The following is a 23,062-nucleotide window of genomic DNA, read 5'->3' on the forward strand; positions in this document are numbered from 1 at the left end:
ACGAAATTGTTGCTTTGTGGTGGCTTTTATTTCAGCATCATGGCCAAGAGAACACTGTGATGGTCAGTAAAAGAAGGAAGGTAAGGTGTGTGCGTGTTGGTGAATGGGGATTTGGGGTTGCTTTCACGGGAACTGTAGTTGAATGAGGCAATCGCTAACAGCTTGGCCAGAACAGGGATGTGCTAGCTGCCTTTTCCCTTCCTCCTTTTCCTGCTGCTCCTCCTCCTCTTCCTTCACTTTCTCTTCCTCCTTCTCCACCCCCTCCTGCTCCTGAATTGCTTGCCTTATCCCAGATGGCAAGGGCTGTGCCCCCAAAGTGTCCAGTTCATAAACGATACAGCAGAGCATCACAATTTAGGACACATGCCCCAGCAAGTATTTGAAGGCTCTGCCAAATCGGTGCAGGCAGCAGAACCCTTGCTTTAGCATCCCAATGGTCTGCTCTATGATGTTTCATGTGACAGTGTGGTTCTCATTGTATGCATGCTGCCATGTGAGGTCGGGTTGCAGAGTGGAGTCATGAGCTAGGTAAAAGGGAGATTGCCCTTGTTGTTCAGCAACCACCTGCTGTTTTGACGTCATGGCAGAAAGACTGAGGGAACAGCGAATTACTGCTGAATGAAAATATCATAACTGCTGCTAGGATAACAGGCATTCACCAGCATGATGTGCTGAGCGTGGCCGTACACCAGCTGCACATACAGTGAGTGGTAACCTTTGCAGTTGCGGTACATCTCAGCATTGAGATGTGTTGCTCGCAAGGCCATTTGTGTTCGGTTGATGATGCCCTGCACATGGAGAAGCCTGCCATCCTGGTAAAGCCACGTGCATGCTCCTCCTGCTTCTCTATTCAAAGAAAATGCAATCAATTCCCCTCTCCTTGCACAAAGAGGTCTGCCACCTCTCTGATTCAGCAGTGGACGATGTACTGGGAGATGGTCCAGATATCGCCTGCTTCAGACTGAAACAATCCAGATGCAAAGAAATTCAGGGTCATGGTCATCTTCAAAGTCTCTAGCAGCTCTATCCTTGCCTTACTTTGAGATTGCAGCTCTGGTTACAAGAGCTGGCAGAGTTCTGTTAGCATCTCTTTCATAAAGTGCAGACAATGCACATACTGCTTCTGGCTTAGGTGGAGGGAAGCAAAATGCTCCCAGAAGACCCTAGGTGGATAAGGCCTTCTGCTGAGAGCCTTTCTCTACTGCAGCCCCCCCCCAGCCCCGCCCTCCCAGCCCCTTGAAGTCAACCAAGGCCTTCCCCATGTGCAGAAACACTCTCTGTCAATTTCACCAACTTTAAACAACTCTGCAAAACACCAAACACATATAAACTCAAACAGAGCCAGTAGAAATTAATCAGCAACTAACCTTCAATTAAGGGCCTCTTCCCACTGCCGCTGGCATTTTACCAAGAGCTGGTGGGCTCCCTGCCCCTTGGGTGACTGCCCAGTAAAACCTGGCAGCCTCTCAATTGGTGAGGGAGAGCCCTCCTGTTCAGGCACTCTGTGGCCCACGGAGGAATCCCTGGCAGCAAGGGAAATCTCCACAGAAACAAGCCCCCCCCCCCACCTCACCAACCAACCCACCCCCCCCCCCACTCCCCCATCCCTTACAGCCTGCCTGATCGGCCGCATAAACTCCCGACCCCACTTACTTTGTGAGGAGATCGGCGTCCATTTTTGACAGCTGCAGGTCCAGAAGTGGCCACCGCTCCCAGTGGAGCTGCTGATCCTGAGGAGCTGTCGGCCCTCTGATTGGCTGGCAGATCTTGGAGGTGGGCTCCCGTCTTTCAAAGGGATGGGAGCCCAGGTGCCAGGCGGTTAATTCCTTGAGCACCAAAAAATGCTGCCGGGGCTCCCCAAACGTCCGAGGTGGGGTGCCTCCGGCTATCCAAACCAGCGTTGGGACCCCTGCTGTGCCAATAAAATTCAGCCCCCCATTTGGGAAGCTGGCATCAGGTGTTCAGCGATATGTGTCATTGATCTCTGCTTGGAGATCTGTTGCCCTCATACTACTCTGGAGGCCTGCTGCCTTGAGATGATCAGCTGTTACTCACATCTGTCAGTGTCCAATGAAATGTGTTTGACAAACTAAATGGAGAGAGATGTGAATTAATTTAAACAAACAATGCTACAGTGGCGGCTTGGCAGTTGGAAATCATGCAAGAGCTGCTTTGTGCAACAGAATGGAGACTGGAAGTTGTCATTTGGTACTGCAGGGTTCTTAATGGGCTGACCAGGCAAAGGAAATTCCTGTTGGGCCACCAACTGTTAGAAATTACTAAAATTAATTTTGAATGCTCTTAAAGCTAAATGCCAATTATTGAGCTAAAAACTATTTAATCTTCTGGTTAAAACTTAACTTCGACCACCTACCTATATAATACCATGAGTGTCGATATAAACAGATTGAATACTTTTGGCATTTGTTTCAACATTCACAAATTTCTTCATCAAATACTTGAACTTAATATAATGTATTTTTCTACCTTTGTTATGAGTAGTGCTTTATGAGGTTGTATGCAGGAATGGAGGATAAAGTTGTGATTAAATGATGACTATAGCAGTCTCTTGTCTGTTTTTGAATGCAGTCATTTAACCTCAGGTCAATATGTGTTGCTGCCAAAAGATAATTTTAACAGGAGAAGTCAATAATTGTAGCCACTTTGTCTGCATCTGTTCATATTCTAGGCATTTAATTCTAATAAAATTGAACAGGAATTAAATTTATACATTTATTAAATAAAGAACTAGTATGTATTAAATACCACCTAAATATACATTAATAATTTACCTAATAGCTATTTGTCTTTGAATTGAATGAAATCAGTATATAATTTTTCAAGTTGAAATGGAGTTACGATTAACCCCCTGCCAGGAACCCACAGCATTTAGAAACATGTAAACACCATCTGCGGACGAGAATATAATAACAGCTGTGAGGGAACTCTTTCTTCCATATCATTTCTCTCTTGTTCTTGACCCATGGAAAGTGTAACTGGCACGATTTATTCCCTATCTTCTTACATATGTTTGCAGCTTCATAAGAAACAAGATCTCAGTGCAGCCTGATTGTGATAATGTAAACCTCCATTTTACTGGTCCCAATCACTAAAACTGGATGCATTATCTGTGCAGCTGAGAGTTAAAACAGACCTAAAGCAAATTATTTGCACATCTGAAATGGTACAAAATATCAGGTCAACAAAGCAATTGGAATCCATCGACCCAGACAATTTAAATCAATTCTATTGTGACACGATACTGTATACAACATTCTAGTCTACAGTGAAGTAAGATTAAGTAAATATTTTTCTGTGTTGCACAAAAAGAATATGTTATCTGGAATACAAAATAATGTATTGCAGATGGATCTATACTCTATAGTGTAAGGTTAAACTGAAATCAGTTTTCTGTACAGAGTTAATTTAAGTGCGCTACAGAAAGATTGTAAGAGTGGCTATCGTATTTTTTGGCGAATTTTTCACTGTTCAGTATTTCTTTAAATAACTGTTTATAAACTGCACAGAAAATGCCAGAGCCATTCAATTTATAAACTGGCAATCTGTCCAATATGCTTTTGTTGTGAGATCAAAGGAATATCAAGCAATCACACACACCTTTAATAAACCTCTAAAACTTTATAAGTGTATTTGAATAATTTAATCAGCTTAAATGATACTAAGTTTAGCTGCCCTGTGCCAAGTACTGTTGTGAAGTAGTTGGCTGACAAGGTCATAAAGCGCATTTCACACATTGAGCTATGACTGTGCTACTGGAGTACACAGTAGACAGATGGCAAGATTGATTTGGCATGCTTAGATGACCCCCCAACAAGGCACAGATCCAAGATGCCAGGAGATGTGTAACTGAACATGAGTTGAGTATCCCCACCCCCTGGAGAATCTGCTGGTGACTTCACCTTTAAGAAACCGAACCTTAAAGAGATCAGGCCACTGATGCAACTGATGACATCATCAGGCATATTTGAGAGATGCCATTTTAGGAGACTCACTCAGCACATGGCTTTACAGAGAGAAGACACACTCTAGCAAGGTGTGACCTCTACCTGAAATTGTGCAATGTAAATAAGTAAGACAATAAAATAAGTGTCAAGAAAATCATAGTCATGGGACAAGGTGTTGCATCTCCGCCCCGATCACACTAAATAACGCCCCACTGGAAGTGGTTAGCAAATTCTGCTACCTTGGGTCCACAGTGATAGACAATCTGTCCATTGATGCAGAGCTCGATACGCACATAGGGAAAGCAGCTGCCACCTTTGGCCGACTTGTGAAACATGCATGGGATAACACCAAGCTGACCCTTTGGACCATGCTGATGGTTTATAAGGCCTGTGTTCTAAGCGCTTTGCTGTACGGCTGTGAAACATGAGTGACTTACAGTTACTGGGAAAAGAAACTCAATAATTTCCATCATTGCAGTTACTCCTAATCCAAGTTTATGACAATATATCTGCACAGTGGGGCATGGAAAATTTGCTGACTCCTATTGTATGTCTGGAAGGACTTATGCTCTGCTTTGGCCACTACACCCACATTGTATGCGAGAATATTTCCATATTCTATTCACTTTTCTCACTTGTGTTTATTGGTACGACCACACTTGAGACTGTTAACTTTAAAACAAGAAATATGAACTTCCCAGACCAATTTAAAGAATTACATAACATGATTTCACATTTTAAGACTTTTACTGTAACAACTAAACTAAAAATCAACATTAACTAAACAGTCCTTAGTAGGTAGCTAAAACACTAAATTACAGAGAAAGGTATTTTCCATTAACTTATTAACACACTTAAAAATCCCACACCACATTTATACCTTACACAGTGTTCTCATTGAAAAGGTATCTTTGCAGTTAAAAGTCCCAAACTCCTCCCAGTTGCAATGAGTCGGATCTCCCAGTGTCCTTAACAAAGCCAATATCCTGTCTGCTCATTACTTCTGAGCATACTTGACTAGTCTTCTGTTAATAAAGCAATTTCTGGTGATCCTAGTGGTCTTTTCTCTGCCACAAACCAAGACCCTTGGAACTGGGTTCATATCTTTGGAGCCATTCACTGCATCACTGTTCTGAGAGCAGTTGTTTTCTCTCTCTCTGTTCTAAGGCTGCTGCTGCTGCTGGTCTTCGTGTCTTCCTTCCTTACAGCCTACAGCCCTAGAAATGCCTGTTGAATTTAACCAGAATCAAAAGTCAATAGTTGTTTTCCTTTTATGATATTCAGAGTCCATAAGTCTGGTCATAGCAAAACCACCTGGCCTGCCATTGTTTCCAGGTGTTAGCAATTGCAGCTCGAATTTGCATTTTGAGAGCCCCTGACTCCCTGATTATGATCTGAGAGTCTGGGAGAGCAAAACCCATTGTCCATCAGGTGTTACAACCTTGTACTCTGCTTTCAAAAGGGTCTTTGATCTGGGTTTCTTGTTTGCATGGTAATCAAGACCTCTGGCTTGTCTCTGGGCAGACTTGGTGTGAGGTCACTGCCTTAAAGATCACAGTTTTTTTCTTAAAACATAATCATACTACAAAGTCCAGTATTCAGAACATTATGCCTTGAAATTTTGCTCTTCATTCATCTGATTGACACTAACTTTAGTTTATTGACCTTTAGTAAGCAAAAGGCATGTTTTCCCAGTTTCCTTGAACCCATTACTGAATAGGAGGAATCATCTGACCAGTGTTAAACAGAGAGAAATAGTCTGTTTCCACTTTCTACCAATATTGCACTACTATTTATACAAGTCTATGTTTTTGCTAAAGTTAGCAGAGATTGGATGATATAATCTATAATGACACAACATATTAGTCAGCAACCAAACTACTGTAACTCCTTCACATAGACATTTCAATATTTTATTCCATACCCTTGTCATTTCCAGGCAAAGGTGTTGTGTTTGAGAATAATGTTTGACATTGGCTGTTTCATTCTTAATTCTGTAGTCTCCTGTCAACATTAATGCATTCATTCTATGGTGTTACCTCCGAAATATTATTCTTTGGCTATGTAACATGAAATTTAAGAGCTGCAGATGCTGAATAAGATGCACATAATTGGCTAAATCACATTATTCAGAATTATTATTAATCCAGAAATTATTTTATGTAACTCATGTTTCAAAACAACCACTTCATACATATTTCAGTAATAAAAATGAAAAAGAAATTATAGTCTTTTTATGCATCGTATTATTAATATTTGTAAAAGTCTAAACCACCAAGGTTTATATTTACTAACATGGTGTAAAATGTATTTTCAGTCCTTGGAATTTGTCATTGAAATACACTACAGTAACAGGTAAAAAAAAATCTTTTTGTTAACAGGCCCAAACAGAGATGTGGAATATACACTTGTTGACTCTGCTGATGGATGTTTCTCCATCGATAAGTATTCTGGAATCATCAGTCTGGAAAGGGCACTGGATAGAGAGCAGCAGGCATTGTACAATCTCACTGTCAAAGCCACAGATCAAGGAGTATTGTGGAAACTCTCAGCTTTTGCCACAATTACCATCATCATTTTGGACATCAATGATAATCCACCTGTTTTTGAGAGACGAGATTATTTAGCCACAATTGCTGAAGATGTAGCCTTGGGAACTGAGGTTTTGGTATTGTACGCTGCCAGCAAGGACATTGGTGCAAACGCAGAAATTACTTACAATATTAGATCTGGCAATGAACATGGAAAATTCAAAATTGACCCTCAAAAAGGTAAATATGATATATTCAGCTCTTTTTTCAAATCAAATCAGTTTACAAGTTAAGGGAGACCATAACAAGCGGTTGGTAAGAGGTTTAGTAGCAAACAATTTTGATAAGATATTAAGCATGTTCAATACATGAGAAAAATTCATTCCCTGAACATTTGAAACGTATAGGCATTCTGCATAAAATATGATGATGTCTCATTGAGATGTGCATTTATTGCAGTGTGCTAAATTATATCACATATCAGAACTAACTTAAATATTAATATTTCTACTGTAATATTTGGTCTTCATGAAGCTCTGGAAACGTGCTACATTTATAATGGCTTGTTGCACTCTTGCTAAGAATTTTGGACTCATATCTTCATATGAATGAGCTCAGATTTAGAAAACAATTAAGAACATGAAAGACGGTTTGGCTCAATAAACCCTTTTCTTTATAATTAACCCCAACTTTGAATTCTTAATCTAATGTTCAGTCCTCCTCTTTCTTTAGAAACAAGCCCAGATGCTTCTGGAACCGCTTTGTATTGTTGTATAAGTCTATTGTCCTTTGTGTGAAATAATTCTACATGAAATTCCTTTTTACTCCTCATCTAAATTATGCCCATTAACTTTTGAACACTTGTCAGATGCAAACAGAAGAATGGATTCAGTGAGCTTCGCTTGATGACAGTGTGAATCAGGGAATCAGTTTCAGAGACTGTTCTCAATTTCTAGTTGAGTGAGGATCCATACCAGAATTGTAGACCCATTGGGGGTGAAATTGATCTTTGGCAATAGCGGAAAATAAGCAATAACAAATCAGCAGCCCCCTTTTACACCTCACCTGATTTTCTGTTCCATTGACTTCAATTGAATTTACCCCGAATTTTGTTCCAGTGATTATTACTGTGGTTGCCATCTTGGCTACAATATGACATCATTTATTTGAAATTAATATTTTCTGTTTTAGGATTTAGATTTGCTTTTCATTTTGTTAACTTTTCTTTAAACACAGGAATTATTTCTGTAATTGAATTTCTTGACTATGAGACGTGTAAGGGTTACTACCTCACAGTTGAAGCCAGAGATGGAGGCTTTCCTTCGCTGAGCACAGTCACTACTGTAAATGTCAATGTAACGGATGTAAATGATAACACACCAGAATTCAGCAGAGAGATATACAATGCTGTTATCAGTGAAGATGCATCTATCGGAGATTCAGTCGTTACGGTATGTCTTTTTATTTTTATGAACATCATACTGGCCTACAGTTACAAAATTGATGGGTAGCATAATATTGCAAAGACACAACATACTGGAAAGTGAAATGTTGTTATCAGGCACAAAGATGGAGCAAGAAAAAGTTAAATTGCATTCATAAAATGTAGCTTTAAATTTTCAGTCCTTCCTGGTTGTCAGGTATCGTGTCAGTGGACTTGGAACAGAATCCATCTCTCCTAATTTTCACCCTTTGGTAGCGCCATGATATATTCCAGGCACCCACCTTCAGTTTGGGGGCATTCCTGGGCTTCCATAGTTTTGCCAGATATTCCACCATTTTGAACTGTATGTGGGCCCCAACAAGCAGAAATAAAGCAGCATTCAATCCCAGTTTGGCCAGTCTGTTCTCTTGCTCCTCATCTCAGAGCTTCAAGATTCCAGAATTTGCATTGATTGGGCACCCCGGTCGTACCATTACATCATTAATAGGATAATGACTTCATTCCCTGGATTTGGGATGGGGTTATCAGTGATCCAAAGTGGTCAGAGGAAGTTCTGTCCTGCTATACTTTAAACAGTGCAGCGGCACTGCTGCAACTTCTAGGCTTATACATAACACCTAAAATACCTTCCACCTGCATCTCAAACATTAAGGGGCAAATAATGTGATAACAAGTGCTCCCTGTATTATCAGACCTCAGGCCTTCCAGATGCTCAATAGGTTCAGTATTGGGGCAAAGTGCAAAATATGCTTACAGTTCATTTACAATTGGCATATTCCTTCCAAGGCACCACATTGTATCCTTCAAATCAGCTATCAACTCGGTGACTGCAGCACTTTGAGCTCTCTCTCCAGCTCTGTAACCTTGATGCTGCCCTATTTGTCTTGACCTTCCTATTCTTTGGGGACACTGTGGCTGAACATTTGTTTGGATAGTGCCGTTTCAAAGCAGTGCCATATAGACTATGTTGATTCTGTAGAGGCAGACAGTGCCACAGGCTGCTACCTGCACAACTCACAAGGGTTTCTTCAGTGACATCAATGAGGAAACTCACACGGGTAGCAGTCCGCCATGCATTCTGCCCCGAGGGAATCAACGTAGCCTACATAGCACTGCTTTGAAGTGGCGCCACGCGAACAAAGTTTTAGCTCCATACGCTGTAGCCATGACGTCTTTCCCCACCTTCAAAATCCTCCTCAAAACAAACCTTTTCATAGATATATACCAGATTTCATAGAGTCTTAACAGCACAGAAGGAGGCCATTCAGCCCATCAAGTCCATGCCAGCTCTCTATAGAGCAATCCAATCAGTCCCATTCCCCGGCTTTCTCCCTGTAGCCCTGTCATTTTATTTTCCTCAAGTGCCCATCCAATTTCCTTTTGAAGTAATTCATTGTCTGTGCTACCACCACCCTCGTAGGCAGCGAGTTCCAGGTCGTTACCTCACCCTCCTGCATCCTCACATCCCCCCTGCATCTTTCCCCAAAACCTTAAATTTGTGTCCCCTATTCCTTGTACCATCAGCTAATAGGAATAGCTTTTCTTTGTCTACCCTATCCAAACCTGTCAGAATCTTGTACACCTCTATCAAATCTCTCTCAATCTCCTTTGCTCCAAGGAAATCAATCCCAGCTTCTCCAACCTAACTGTGTAGCTAAAATTCCTTATCCCAGGAACCATGCTGATAAATCTCCTCTGCACCCTTTCAAGGAATCCCACATTGTTTCTAAAGTGTGGTAACCAGAACTGGACACAACACTCGAGTTTTGACCTAACCAGTGCTTTATGAAGGTTCAGCATAACTTCTCTGCTTTTGTACTCAATGGGCTGGATTTTACCTTAAGCGGACGGGAACCCATTTCCGCCTAGCCTGGGAATCCGTCCCACATTTTACAGGTCTCCGGGCTTTAATTGTCCCATCCCGGGAGCGATGGCCACTGCTGGGACTGCAGCCCAGCCGATGCCATGCATCCAGGCGTGAAGGTAAGTAGGGGCATGCCTCACCAGGGGGATCAGTCCTTCTTTGGTGAGGCTAGAGTGGTCGTTTGGGGGGAGGGGGGTGTGTCTTGGGTCCCAGGGGTGGGTTGGGAGGTGGGGGTGGCCCTCAACCAGGCACCCTATGCCTGATTGCCATGCGTGCCCCCCTCCCCCCACCCTGGGGTGCAGAAAGGCCGGCAGCTGGTCGGCCTTTCACGTCCCCAGCACGCCCACTTGCCACGGGTAAAAATACCCGTGGAGGGGGGCAAGGGCCCTTAAATGGCCACTTAAGGACCTTGATTGGCCTTGGGCGGGCGGGCCGTTTCACACCCCCCGCCCGACACCATAAACTTGGCCAGAGGTGGAAGCTGGGCGGATCGGCCTCCCACTCAATTTTACGCCACCCCCACACACCATCCGACCCACTGGGGCGGCGTAAAATTCAGCCCAGTACCTCTATTTAAGAAGCCCATGATCCCGTATGCTTTACTAACTACTCTCTCAATATGTCCTGCCACTTTCAAAGATCTGTGCACATGAACCTCCAAGTCATTTCTCCAAACTTATGTTACTGTCTGTTTCACCCTCTTCCTCAGGCAGATTGTTACCCCTTGTGATGTTTCACTAAGTTAGAGGCACTAGATGAATGGAAGTTCTTACTGTTAATATATCTGTGTATAAGTATATTGGCAGCAAATACTTTTGTCCATGATGTACTGTTGGTTTGATTGCTTGTCTTGAGTATAAAGTTTATGTTTGTATCATGTTTGATGGAAGTTTGACTATGATAGAATTGCTATCTTTTTCATGACATTCCTCAATATTAACTGAGAATTTGGTTGCACAGGTATTGGCAGAAGATTGTGATAGTCAACCCAATGCACAGATTCAGTTCTCTATTATGAGTGGAGACCTAGACAACTACTTCAATATCAGTCCAGTCACAGGCTTAATCAAGATCAAAGAGCGACTTGATAGAGAAAAAGTAAGAAAAGATTGATCAAAGTGCCTTTTTTCAACATTCTATTAAAATATTTCCAAATTGAACTCTTATGGTGTCCCTCTCGGTAAACGTTCTACATGATGTGGTGTTGATCAATGATCATTTCAACCATTGGTTTGTGCTCTGTTCTCTAAATTCAGCTGGGGTGAAAATGGGCATTCTCCATTTGGCCATGCATCTCAAGGCTACCTAGGGGGAAATTACAGAGTTCATGCTCCTCTGATTGCTGCAAAGTGCTATCCCATTGATGCCGTTATGTATTTAATTTGTACTTTTGTGTGACTTTCCTGATGGGAAAAACATAAGCAAACCACTGAGCATGCCGAGGACCCCTGCAGAAATATATTCTTGAAAAATAATTTCGGAGGATTTAACTAATAGAGAAATGAAAGTGCAATACCAACAAAAATACATCAAATATGTATTTGAAAATAACATAAATCTCCAATTTAGCACAACAGCAGTGAAAGGGGTTTACTCAATTCGTAGAGGAATGTGAAATATCATTATTAAATGAAATTACATTAAGCTAAATGTATAATCTGATCTTTCAACTTTGTGCTTATATCTCAAAATGCTTTTTGTTTCATTAATTTTGATTTATGTAGGTAATTTTATTATAATGTTGAAACTGCAAAATTATGCCTGGAGTATTATTTTTAAATCTGAGTGAATCTCAAAACTTGAAGAGTTTATTTTTTCTTATACAAATTAACTTTGAAGGCACTTTGGCCTAGAGATTGGTATAGCACCTAATGAAGCCAGTGTTAGGACCAGGGTAAGCCAGACCGCTGACATCATTAGGATAGTACCACAAGCTGACAGCACAGTTTCTGACCCACGAGGCAGTTTGACAGCAGCCCACCATTTTAATACTGAGCTGGGAGGAACATATCTGCATCTTGCCAATTGACTAAACGACAATTCTAACAGGAAGTGCGTTTTTATTACTGCTGAGAATATCAATATTAGTAGAGCAAGAAGCAAATGTAAGCTTGGCTTTAATTATTTCATGATTTGATGTCAGAAACCAATGATTTGTTGTGTAACTGATAATAAGGATGGTGGGTAAGGGAAGGAATTCTACTGGGGCAACGTTCCAGAGAGGTGGCTCTTCTGGTCACCGTTCCATATCCATCTCAATCCCGACCCATTTCCCTGGGTCGGAGCTGATTAATTATGCACAGCAGGCTCCCAGCAGGATTCCTGACAGCAAGAAGAAGTCCCATCTGCCAGTGCAAAGGAGGAAAGCCAGGTGGTCTTGCAGGGGTATGTGAATGTAGCATCAGAAGATCCAACAAAGTGTCTTAAAAGTACAGATGTGCCCCAAATCTAAGAAACAGAGACTGGGGCCTTCAATAAGTATGTTAATTGTGACAAAATGGAGGGAGACAATACCACTATAATGCCCTCTCCCTCCAAGGTGTCTCTTTAGGATCATTACTGCTGCTTCCTGGGGGCGTCACTGCTGAGTTCCTCATGGCAGTCACAGGAAGCGACAGTGACACAGGCAGGAGGACGGAAATTCCCAGATCACCATTTGTATGTCACAGATGTGATTGGAACTAACAGTTACAGTCCCTAAAAGTGAGTGGAGGAAGGAAGTAAGGGCAATGAAGTCGAGGTCAAGTTCACCATCCCATTTCTGCTGCGATTTGATAGCAGAGCATAAATGCCACCTAAATGTCAGTTGGCTGCACTCTTGTCTCCAGGTCAAAAAGTCATGGGGTTCAAGTCCTGTGCCAGGACTTGGCTGAATGATTTAGGTTGACACTCCCCAAAAAAGTATCTGGGAATGCTGCATTATGGTGCATCATTCATATGAAATATTCAACTGAGATCCTGTTTGCGTATTTCAATGGATGTTAAAGATCCCGTTGAACTCATTGTTGTTTATGAATTGTTGGTGTAGAATACCTACCACCTTTATCTAAGTAACAATAATGACATATTGTGTGAACTACTTAGAGGTTTTGATATGATAAACCACTAGATGCTGGAATGTACTATTTGTGATAGGCTCAAACTATTAACATGCTTTTATCAAATTCCTTTCTTCAGTATTTAATGGAGGGTGAATTCATTTAAAGTAAGTGAGTTAATGCCTCTGTGAAAATAAGATTCAATGTTTTTATATCGTGCATAGAACCTTTGTGCTCAGATGATGAAACTATGTAATTTGTCTCCAAGATTCAGTGATCAGCTATGCTAACCAACCAAATTAATACAAAGACCGAGTACAAGATTTTGTGGGATTGTGTTTGTTTTGATCTTGGCACTCATGAGAATTTCACGTTAAATATTACATGGTTAACTTATTTCTGGAGAATGCCATTGGATGCTTTGAAGAGGCTTTGTGAATTATCGTATAATGCTTATTTAATTACTCCAACAGGTGTCTGGGTATTCATTAACTGTGCAAGCCAAAGACAGTGGAACACCTTCCATGTCGTCTACAGTTACTGTGAATATCGATGTCTCAGATATTAATGATAATCCCCCTGAGTTCATCCCAGCAAATTATTCAACTGTCATTCAGGTAAATCTCCAAAATGGCTCGAATCTGAGTTTCTTTCATCGATTATTCCCACTAAAAGTTGATAAAATGTTCAGGTTTTTCCTTGTATTATGCTTATGTCATGCTTCTACATTTTCACCTCTCTTAGACTTGCTGAATCAGACCAACCTTTTAGAGCTACCTTTGTTATTACTACTTCAAAATAAAATGTTGCAAGATTTCAGCTTCTAAATTTATGAACAAATATTCTGAGTTGGGAAGTCAGTCATTATGCCACAGAAGGAGGCTATTTGGTCCATCGAGATTCTCTGTAGAGCAATCCAGTCAGTCCCATTTTTCCACTTTATTCCCGTAGCCCTGCAAGTTTATTTCCTTCAGGTGCCCATCCAACTTCCTTTTGAAATTATTAATTGTTTTCACTTCCAACACTTCATAGACAGCGAGTTCCAGATCATTATCACTCACTGCTTCAAAAAGTTCTTCCTCACATCCCCCTGCATCTCTTGCCCAAAACCTTAAATCTGTGTCCCCTAGTCCTTGTATGATCAGCTAATGGGAACAGCTTTTCTTTGTCTGCCTTATCTAAGCCTGTCATAATCTTGTACACCTCTAGCAAATCTCCACTTAGCTTCTGTTCCAAAGTTTTATATTTTGTTAAATTTCTGTGGATTCCAAAGCATGTTTCTGGAAAGTGTCTAGTGAGCTTATTTACTGATGTTCTTACTTTTGAAAACTAACAGAGGAAATGAGGACGTTCAGGACCAGAAAATTCTTTTCAGTTCTTCTGCCAGGTGCCAAAAACCTTGCAATTGCCCATTTCCTCAGTTCTCCCTTAAATTGTTCACTCTTCTGGCCTCCACTGCCTTGCTAGATAGTTTATTCCACATGTTCACCACATCCTGCAATAGATTGTTAAACCTGAACTGTCTGCAGACTTTTTACCTCTTGGACTTTGTGGCAATCTCAAACATATAATTGAGGCTCAATTTTAATATTCCCTAAAGATCTTGAATAATATTGCCTGTGAGATCTTCTACCCCTCTGGAATAAAATCCTAGACTTTACAATCTTTCCACATAGCTTAGATGTCTTGAATTAGGTATCAATTTGATGTCCTTTTCTGCATTACCCCCAATGCCTGGATATACTTGCTGTAGTACAGCAACCAGAAATGTACATAGTACTCCAAATATGTATAGACTCATCTCCTGGGACTTACCAAGATCTGATCAGATTTCTTCATTATTCCTGAGTGTTGCACTATTACTTTTATAAATCTATCGCCAGTAGATATAAATCTGTTTTTTGTATTCTGTTATGTCCTGTAGTGTAAAGCAAACTAATTTAGTTTTTTTTTATTCTTTCATGGGATGAGGGCATCTCTGACTAGGCCATCATTTATTGCCCTTCCCTAATTGCCCAACAGAAGGTGGCGTTGAGCCGCATTCTTGAACCACTGCAGTCCATATGGTGCAGATACACCCACAGTGCTGTTAGGAAGGAAGTTCCAGGATTTTGACCTAGCGACAGTGAAGGAATGGCAATATACTTTCAAGTCAGGATGTTGTGTGGCTTTGAGGGGAACGTACAGGTGCTGAGGTTCCCATGGATCTGCTGCACTTATGTGGTAGAAGTTGCAGGTTTGGAAGGTGCTGTCGAAAGAGCCTTGATGAGTTGCTGCAGTGCATCTTGTAGATGGTACGCACTGCTGCCACTGTGCATCGGTGGTGGAGGGAGTGAATGTTGAAGGTGATGGATCGGGTACCAATCAAGCAGGCTGCTTTGACCTGGATGGTGTCGAACTTCTTGAGTGTTGTTGGAGCTGCACTCCTAGACTTTGTGGCATCTCAAACATATTCTTGGGACTCAATTTTAATATTCCTTTAATGATCTTGAATAATATAATAATAATTAATAATAATATTCTACCCTCTGGAATAAAATCCCATATTTTTCAATCCCACTGTTGAAGTGACTGCACGCCTCAGCAGAGGATTCCAAATTTAAGCAATGTTTGCACCACTTAAAGCTAGCCTGTGCTGCTTAAAATCAGCCTGCACCTCCTAGAGGGAAGGTACATTCTGGCTGGAACTGCCTATGGAAGAGAACAGGAACAAGAGTGAATTATGGTGCAACAAGTGAGAGAGCATGCTCCAAGATTCTCGAACACTGCTCTGGTCGCTTTGGTGGATTAGGTGGAGGAGAGAAGACATGTGATCTATCCACAGGGGCCCAAGAGCCCCTCCAGATAAACTTTACAAAATCGTTGGGACCAGATAGTCATGGAGGTCAATGCCAGGAGTCAGGCCCCAAGGACCTGGATGCCGTGCTGCAAAAAGTTCAATGACCTCGCATGAGTGATTAAGGTCAGTGAATGTATCTTCAAGTGCCATATCTCACCATCTGCACCGCTAGCCTCAAACACTGCTCAATGCATCACACCCCATCATTTACCTTGCAACAATCTCTGTCAATCATGACTCATACCTAATAGCTTCGCCTTACCTTTGCACACTTAGCACTGCTGCAAACCTCACATTCGTATCTCACAGCTTGCACACACTGCCAGCTATTTAACCATGACAACTGCATCATCCAAACATAAGAACATAAGGAGTAGGAGCAGGAGTAGGCCATTCAGCCTTTTGCATCTGCTTCGCCATTCGTTAAGATCATGGCTGATCTTCTACCTCAGCTACACCTTCCCAAACATATCCTTTGATTTCCTCAGAATCCAAAAATCTATCAATCTCTGACTTGAATATATTCAAAAACTGAGCACCTAAACCTTCTGGGGTAGAGAATTCCAAAGGTTCCTACCTCAATCTTAAATAGCTGACCCCTTATTCTGAGATTCTGACCCCGAATTGTAGACTGTCCAGCCAAACAGGTTGCACCACGTTCACTAACACACTTCCCTCTCTCTTGCAGGGCAAGTTGGTGCGTAACAGGAGGCAGCAGGATATAACTGGCAGGGGGCAGGTACAGCTGCATGTCCTTATTTTGATGGAGGAGATGGTGGTCACCACCACTGGAGAAGATATCGCTGAGACCATCGCCAGTGGTGAAGCTGAAAGCATCAAAGATGATAGTATCCTTGTACCTAATCCTCCTTCTCAGATCCAACCACCCCTTCATTCCACAATCTCTTCTGATTCAAAGCTGCAGATGGTATAAGTATGGACCTCTTGTTTCCTCCTCACCACCCCTTCCCCTCTCCCACTCCAAACTCACCATAACCTTACCCTTGTGCTTTTCTTCTTTCAGATACCCAAGAACTGCAACCTGGTAAGGCAGTGGTGGAAGAGCAGGAGGTGGAAAAGCAGGAAGACAGTGATGAAGAAGAAACATGATCACACACTTACACTCTCAGTCACGAGCTCAGACACTGCATGTAATTTAGAGGATGGCTTAGAGATGGGATCTGCATATGGTGAGACATCAGGCACAAGTGGCCTGCAGCCAGGACAGAGGACAATGGTAGGGTAGCTGCCATCTCGATGGAGGGAAAGGTTTCACATGAGTTCTGCTGCCGAGAACTCAGGTGAGCACTTCCATGGGGATGGGCTACTGAAGAAGACTCATTGGTATGCAGAATTAAATGCTTGGTGCATTGGTAGATCCTGCCAGAAAGCCTGCAGGCAGGGAGGAATCCAACACCAATTTGGCATAGGGCTTTGCACAGAGTGTGGAGCCCACCCTTTTCAGGGTGGAAGTGATAGCCAAATCCATTAGCGTTCTTGTGGACACAACCATGATGCAGTGTCTGATGGACAATGTCTCAGCTTCCATTGCAGCACAAGCAGAGGCGACCCAAAGTTTGAGTGCTGCAGTGGAAGCTCAGACTGAAGTTGTTCAAGCTCAGACTGCTTCCATCATAGCTAAGAGTACCAGTGGTCAAAGAAGCTTGCAGAGTGTCACCTCACTTTAACAATCTGTCCTGCAACAGATTACTCGGAATGAGCGGGTCCTGGTCCATGGGAGTGGCAGTGGCTCCGTGGAGCACAAGCCTGCTTTCGTCTCTCAAGATGACAGTATTCATCCTCCCACCTCTGCCACTCCAAAAGTGCCCTTGCTGTTGCCAGTCGGTCAGCCACCCAAACTGCTGCCGCTGTGCTGAGATGGTACAATTCTTCTTGACCAGAGCTGCTCAAGGGCACCCTCAAAGACCATCTGCAGTCTCCCCCTGCAGAAAGTCAGCAACCTTCCATCATCCATCCTGCAGCCACTGGGCTAGCACTGCATAGGAGCACTAAACAGGCAAAGGCACATGGAAGACAGGCATGAAGGGAATACACAAGGGTGATTAGTTGACATTTGCATGCAATATGACATGGTTTGATTTATAAATTTGATTTGGAATGCTTATTTTGTGATGCTTTTATTTTAGCATAGTGGCTAAGCAGACACAGTGATGGTCAGCAGCAGAGGGAAGCTAAGGTGTGGGGCTATTGGTGATTGGTGAATTGGGGTTGTGTTTACTAGTATCACAGTTGGATGAATCATTCACGTGCAATGTGACCAGAAGGGGTCTGTGTTGGTTGACTGCTCCCTTTCTCTTCCTCTTTCTCCTCCTCCTGCTCCACAACTTGTTGCCGTATAGCTGGTGGCAAGGGCCTCATGATGGTTAGATTATGCAGCATCCAGCAGCCCACCACGAATCCTGACATGCACTCTGCCAAGTACTGCAGGATTTCTCCAGAGTGATCCAAGCACCTTAGTGATCTGCTGTATCATATTTCTTGCACTAGCAAGCCTTTTGTTGTACGCATGCTGCCCATGTGTACGTGGGTTGCACACAGAGTTGTGACCCATGTCATCAAAGGATAGCCTACGTCACCTAGTAGCCACTCTCTGGATTGGTGTGGTGGCTCAAATGCACAGTGGACTGACACAGAATGAAGGCCTGGATGATACACTGAGCATGGTCACACACTAGCTGCACATTGAGTGATTGGGAGACCTTTGAGATCTGGTGTATCTCAGAGTTAGGATGCGGCACCTGAAAAGCGATTTGTGTACAGTCAATGGCACCTTGCCCATGGGGAAGCCTGTAATTTTCATGAAGCTGAGTGCTCACTTTGCCTGCTTCTCTTTGACAAGAGTAAATGTACTGTACTCAGCTCTCTTGGAATACAGAGCTTCAGTGAAACCCTTATGTAGCAGTGGATGGCAAACTGGAACTTGTTGCAAATATCATCTGCTCCAACCTGGAGGAAGCCTGACACATAAAAGTTCACAGCCACAGCCACCATCACAGTCATTGCCAATGCTGTCCTCGCCCTGCTCTAAGGTTTCAGTTGTGGCTCCAGCAGATGGCAAATTTCAGCGAGGATGTCCTTACTGAAGCACAAACATCAGACACACTGGGCAGGATTTTTTTTTTCAAAAAATATACTTTGTTCATAAAAATCTGTAAGAAGTACATTACAAAACAGTTCCAATTTGACATTCCAGAAAGTATAAAGAAATCAGTTTCCTTCGATACAGAATGTGAGTTGCCTCACAATCCTTGCCATTCCATTTTACATGCAATGTACATTTTCATTACACAGCAAAATCATATTTTGGTGCATACAGCCCGAGGGGTTTTACACAGGTTCCAGCCCCTCAGTACACTATGGCGGGAGGACCTTACACAATGACCTTTCCCCATTGAGCCTTTGCGGCAGCTGCCCCAAGCTTTACTGCATCCTCAGCACATAGTCCTGGACCTTTGAATGTGCCAGTCTGCGACACTCGGTCGTGAACAACTCTTTGCGCTGGAAGACCAGCAAGTTTCGGGCAGACCAAAGTTGACCTGAGTTGATGGTCCTCCAACAACAGTTTAACTCAGCGTATGACTCTGGGAACAGCCCGTAGACCACAGACTCCTGTGTTACAGAGCTGCTCGGGTTGAACCGCGACAAAAACCACTCCATCTCTTTCCACGCCTGCTTTGCAAAGGCACATTCCAGAAGGAGGTGTGCGACAGTCTCTTCCTCACAACAGCCACCTCGAGGGCAGCCTGCGGAGGTGGTGAGACTCTAGGCATGCAGAAAGGATCTGACAGGGAGGGCCCTTCTCACCACCACCCAAGCTACGTCTTGATGCTTGTTTGAAAGTTTTGGTGATGAGGCATTCCGCCAAATGACTTTGGCAGTCTGCTCGTGGAACCATGTGACAGGATCCACTATCATCTTTTCCCACAGGACCTTGAGGACATTCCATGCAGACCACTCCTTGATGAATTTGTGGTCAAAGGTGTTTTTCTATGGAAACCTTTCCATGAGGATAGGTGATATGGCACAGTCCAACTGGATGGAGTATTCCAGGGCAATGTGGCCAAACCCATCCTTCGCAACACCGGGGACAAATAGAACCTCAGCACGTAGTGACACTTGGTGTTTGCGTACAGGGCAGAATTTTGAGCCCTTGCCGAGACTGTGAACTTCGGCAGCAGGATCTAAAAATAGCCCAGCTGGCCAGCATGCCAGTTCCCCGGCTCCATCGAGGTCATTGGGTTTTGCAGATTAACAGCTGGGTAATGTTCACAGCGAGTTGCAATCTTAAAGCAGCTTAATCAGCTCTTTTGTAGTCCCAACCTAAAATAATAGGTGATTGCAGTGAAGAAAAGGAGCTCAGTCCCAGCACATGTTACAATGAGATCAGCTAACCATGGGAATTCCAGCTGCTGCTGCTGTGATAGGTGTTTTCAAGATACTATAGCCTAGATGATCAAATATGTCCAATAACTCTTTCTCTGCAGCAATAATGGACAGATTGCTCCATGTGGGGTGATTTACAATGAAGAAGTGTTTTACTTCCAAAGTGGAAAGTTTTTTCTGAATAGATCCTGTGGGGGTAAAATACTTGGTGAATAGTCAGCACAACACTTAGTGCTACTTCTCATTCCAAGTAAACTTTGACTGCTACATATTCCAGCCTCCAGGTATAACAAAGACATCAATTTAACTTTCAAACTGTTATGCATGATAAGAGTTGTACTGCCTCATTTTGTTTTTAGCAGGACAATTGCGTAGTTCAGTAGGTTGAATCAGTTTTTGCTGGAGTGATGGGTTTCATTTAATGAGGCTAAGAGAATAATGCTTCCCTGCAGAATCCTCAAAAGCTCAGCTGGGGGTGAATTTTCAAACAACTGCAGAGGCAGGGCCAGACACTGGTCGGCATGCTGGCCTCCCATCTGGGCCTGCCTCCAGGCCATTTTTGTTTTGGGAGGATCAGGAGGGGGTGACAGCTACCTGGACACAAGGAGTGGGTAGCCTATTAGGCCAATTAAGGGTTTATTAAGGCCACACTCCACACGTTGATTGGAATTTTCCAGTTGGCATGCGGGTCCCCCACTGAGCCCAATACAAGGCTAAAGAATGGAGGCAGTCTCCCAGTGGCAGACTGAGGGAGGGAGGTGCTCCATCCAGCAAGGAAAGACCATCCCCCCACACCCGCCATAGCCATTGGGCCACAGCTGCATTTAAAAGTCATTCAATGCACATTTGTATATGTGTAAATTAATCTACTGGAATCTGTCATGAGTTTATTTATAAAACTTGATTGCTGTCCACATGGTAAATGTTGAGAGGAAAGGCTCCTGGCAATGAGATCCCAGATTGGAGTATCAGACACAATCACTCCCAATTTATAATACTTCTATTTTCTGGTGATTTTAAAAGAAAACTAGACCAGGATCAGTGCCCCATAAAATGTACATTTTCTGTTCCAAACTCTTTTTTTCAAGGTTCCATTGTTCCTCTCTCATAGTCTGTATATGCCGCCCCTTGGTTTCTGAACAATGGTCTACGGTATTCTGGTGTATGTTACAAACAGATTCCTTAGATCATAAGTCATCTTCAGACATTGGGTGGCACCTAATATCAGTTAAAACATATTTTGTTTACTAGGGTAAATAAGTAAGGTAGAAATCTGAAAGAGTGCCTGCTAGAGTTGCGTAAAAGAACACATATTTTCCCCTTCTCATAGATCAGTCATGTTCCCTTCTTGCCAGTCTGCCTAAAACTCAATTGAAGGACCATATGTTCTAAAATGTACAATTATATTCCAAGTTTCTACCTCACCATTTTGGTGATTCATAATGTGCAGACTACCAAGAATTATGTCTCTGTCCTTGCTAGACAGATGAACGTGACAATTGTTAAAGTACTAGAATCAATACTTTCTTCCATCTATGTACATTATCCCTTGCCTCTCAAAATTTAGCAAAATGCAACTAGTTCAGGTTAGTGTGAAGTTCTGGTCTTTTCAAGAGTCATGGTGATCTATTTTAAGCCATAAAAATGAAAGCTGGGTCAGTGTATCCTATGCTGATGTCATGATTACTGGATTGAAATATATTCACCTTTATAGGAAAATAAATCTGTGGGCACCAATATCCTGCAGCTTTCAGTGACTGACCAGGACTCTTCCCACAATGGGCCTCCATTCACATTCACTATTCTTGCTGGGAATGATGGGAAGGAGTTTGTTTTAGATCAACAAGGAGTTCTGAGATCGGCAACTGTTTTTAAACAGAAGGATGCAACAGAATACCTTCTGCATGTGCAGGTAAGAGATTGTAGCAATCTTGTGTTTTTACTCCAACAGTAAGACCAATCCATTTAAAGCAAGGCTACCCGTCCCAAACCCAACCAGTCCCAACAGCATGTGTTGGGTTCGAGTCGGGTCTCTCTTCCAGGTCCGGCATTCGGGCTCGGGTCAGGTTGGGCTGGACGTGGACACAGTGCTGCCTTGCTCAGGGAGGGAAGTAATCTTCAAAATTTGAACATTCAGTCGGAACATCAAGACGGGAAACGTGCCCCTGATCACTATTCAATGAACTCAGCCACAAAGTGCTCATGTGTGAAAGTTGGGGGGTGGGGGGGTGGTGGGGGTCGTGCCGTTGGTGATGAGATCAAGCTCAGATTCCCAACTCCATCTGCAGGATTCTGCAGGAATAGCCCACTGCCGGAATGAAGGATCACAACATTTGGACAAGGTAGAGCACAATAACCTGTTTGATATAATTAACTTTATTATGGTGGTTGGGTCAGGTTGGGCGCGGGGAAAAATCAAAGGACTTGGGCCTGGGTTGGGTTCGGGTTGGATGTGGTCAGGTTGGGCCCAGGTCGGCTTTCGATTTCATACCCGAGCAGGCCTTTAAATCCATTGCTGGGTTTGTTTTTGAAAAAATGGATCTTATATGGATCCCTAGTGTCTTTGATGTAAAGGGAGAGAAGTTGTGCTAGAAATGTATTGATTTCCATAACTCAAACACAACATCTTGAATAGGCATTTCCTTTCCTTAATTTTGCTTCATAGTACACAGCATATTCTCAACCTTTTCCTTTGAACAAAACTCCATTGGGTTACCTGTTAGAAGATGCCAATTCAAATTGCAATATCTTTTCCTGTCCTGAGACTGATAATCAATCTGTCTTGTAGTGTTGGTGCCGTCAAAAGGACCTTACATTTACTGTGATTATAGTTGACCTTGTGCATATTTATGATTACAATTGAAAATATTTTTGAAAATGTTGCTTTTGGAATTATAGCATTCATTGACTTATAATAGTGATTTTACTCAGGTACAAAAAAACTTGTTCTAATTCCAAATTCTGTTTATGCTGGTGG

General features: G+C 42.7%; 1 protein-coding gene across 4 annotated transcripts in view; it reads left to right on the top strand.

Annotated features, from left to right (window-relative positions):
• Positions 1-23,062, top strand: part of fat3a (FAT atypical cadherin 3a) — an 874,448-nt gene that overhangs the window by 756,644 nt on the left and 94,742 nt on the right. For all 4 annotated transcript variants that reach the window (XM_068033985.1, XM_068033988.1, XM_068033986.1 and 1 more), the window contains 5 exons: positions 6,347-6,736; positions 7,733-7,947; positions 10,765-10,902; positions 13,316-13,459; positions 21,800-21,997. In XM_068033985.1, the coding sequence (XP_067890086.1) occupies positions 6,347-6,736; positions 7,733-7,947; positions 10,765-10,902; positions 13,316-13,459; positions 21,800-21,997 (1,085 nt within the window). The remainder of the gene's footprint in view (positions 1-6,346; positions 6,737-7,732; positions 7,948-10,764; positions 10,903-13,315; positions 13,460-21,799; positions 21,998-23,062) is intronic.

This window comes from Heterodontus francisci, chromosome 6, assembly GCF_036365525.1.
Source record: "Heterodontus francisci isolate sHetFra1 chromosome 6, sHetFra1.hap1, whole genome shotgun sequence".
Lineage (NCBI taxonomy): Eukaryota > Metazoa > Chordata > Chondrichthyes > Heterodontiformes > Heterodontidae > Heterodontus > Heterodontus francisci.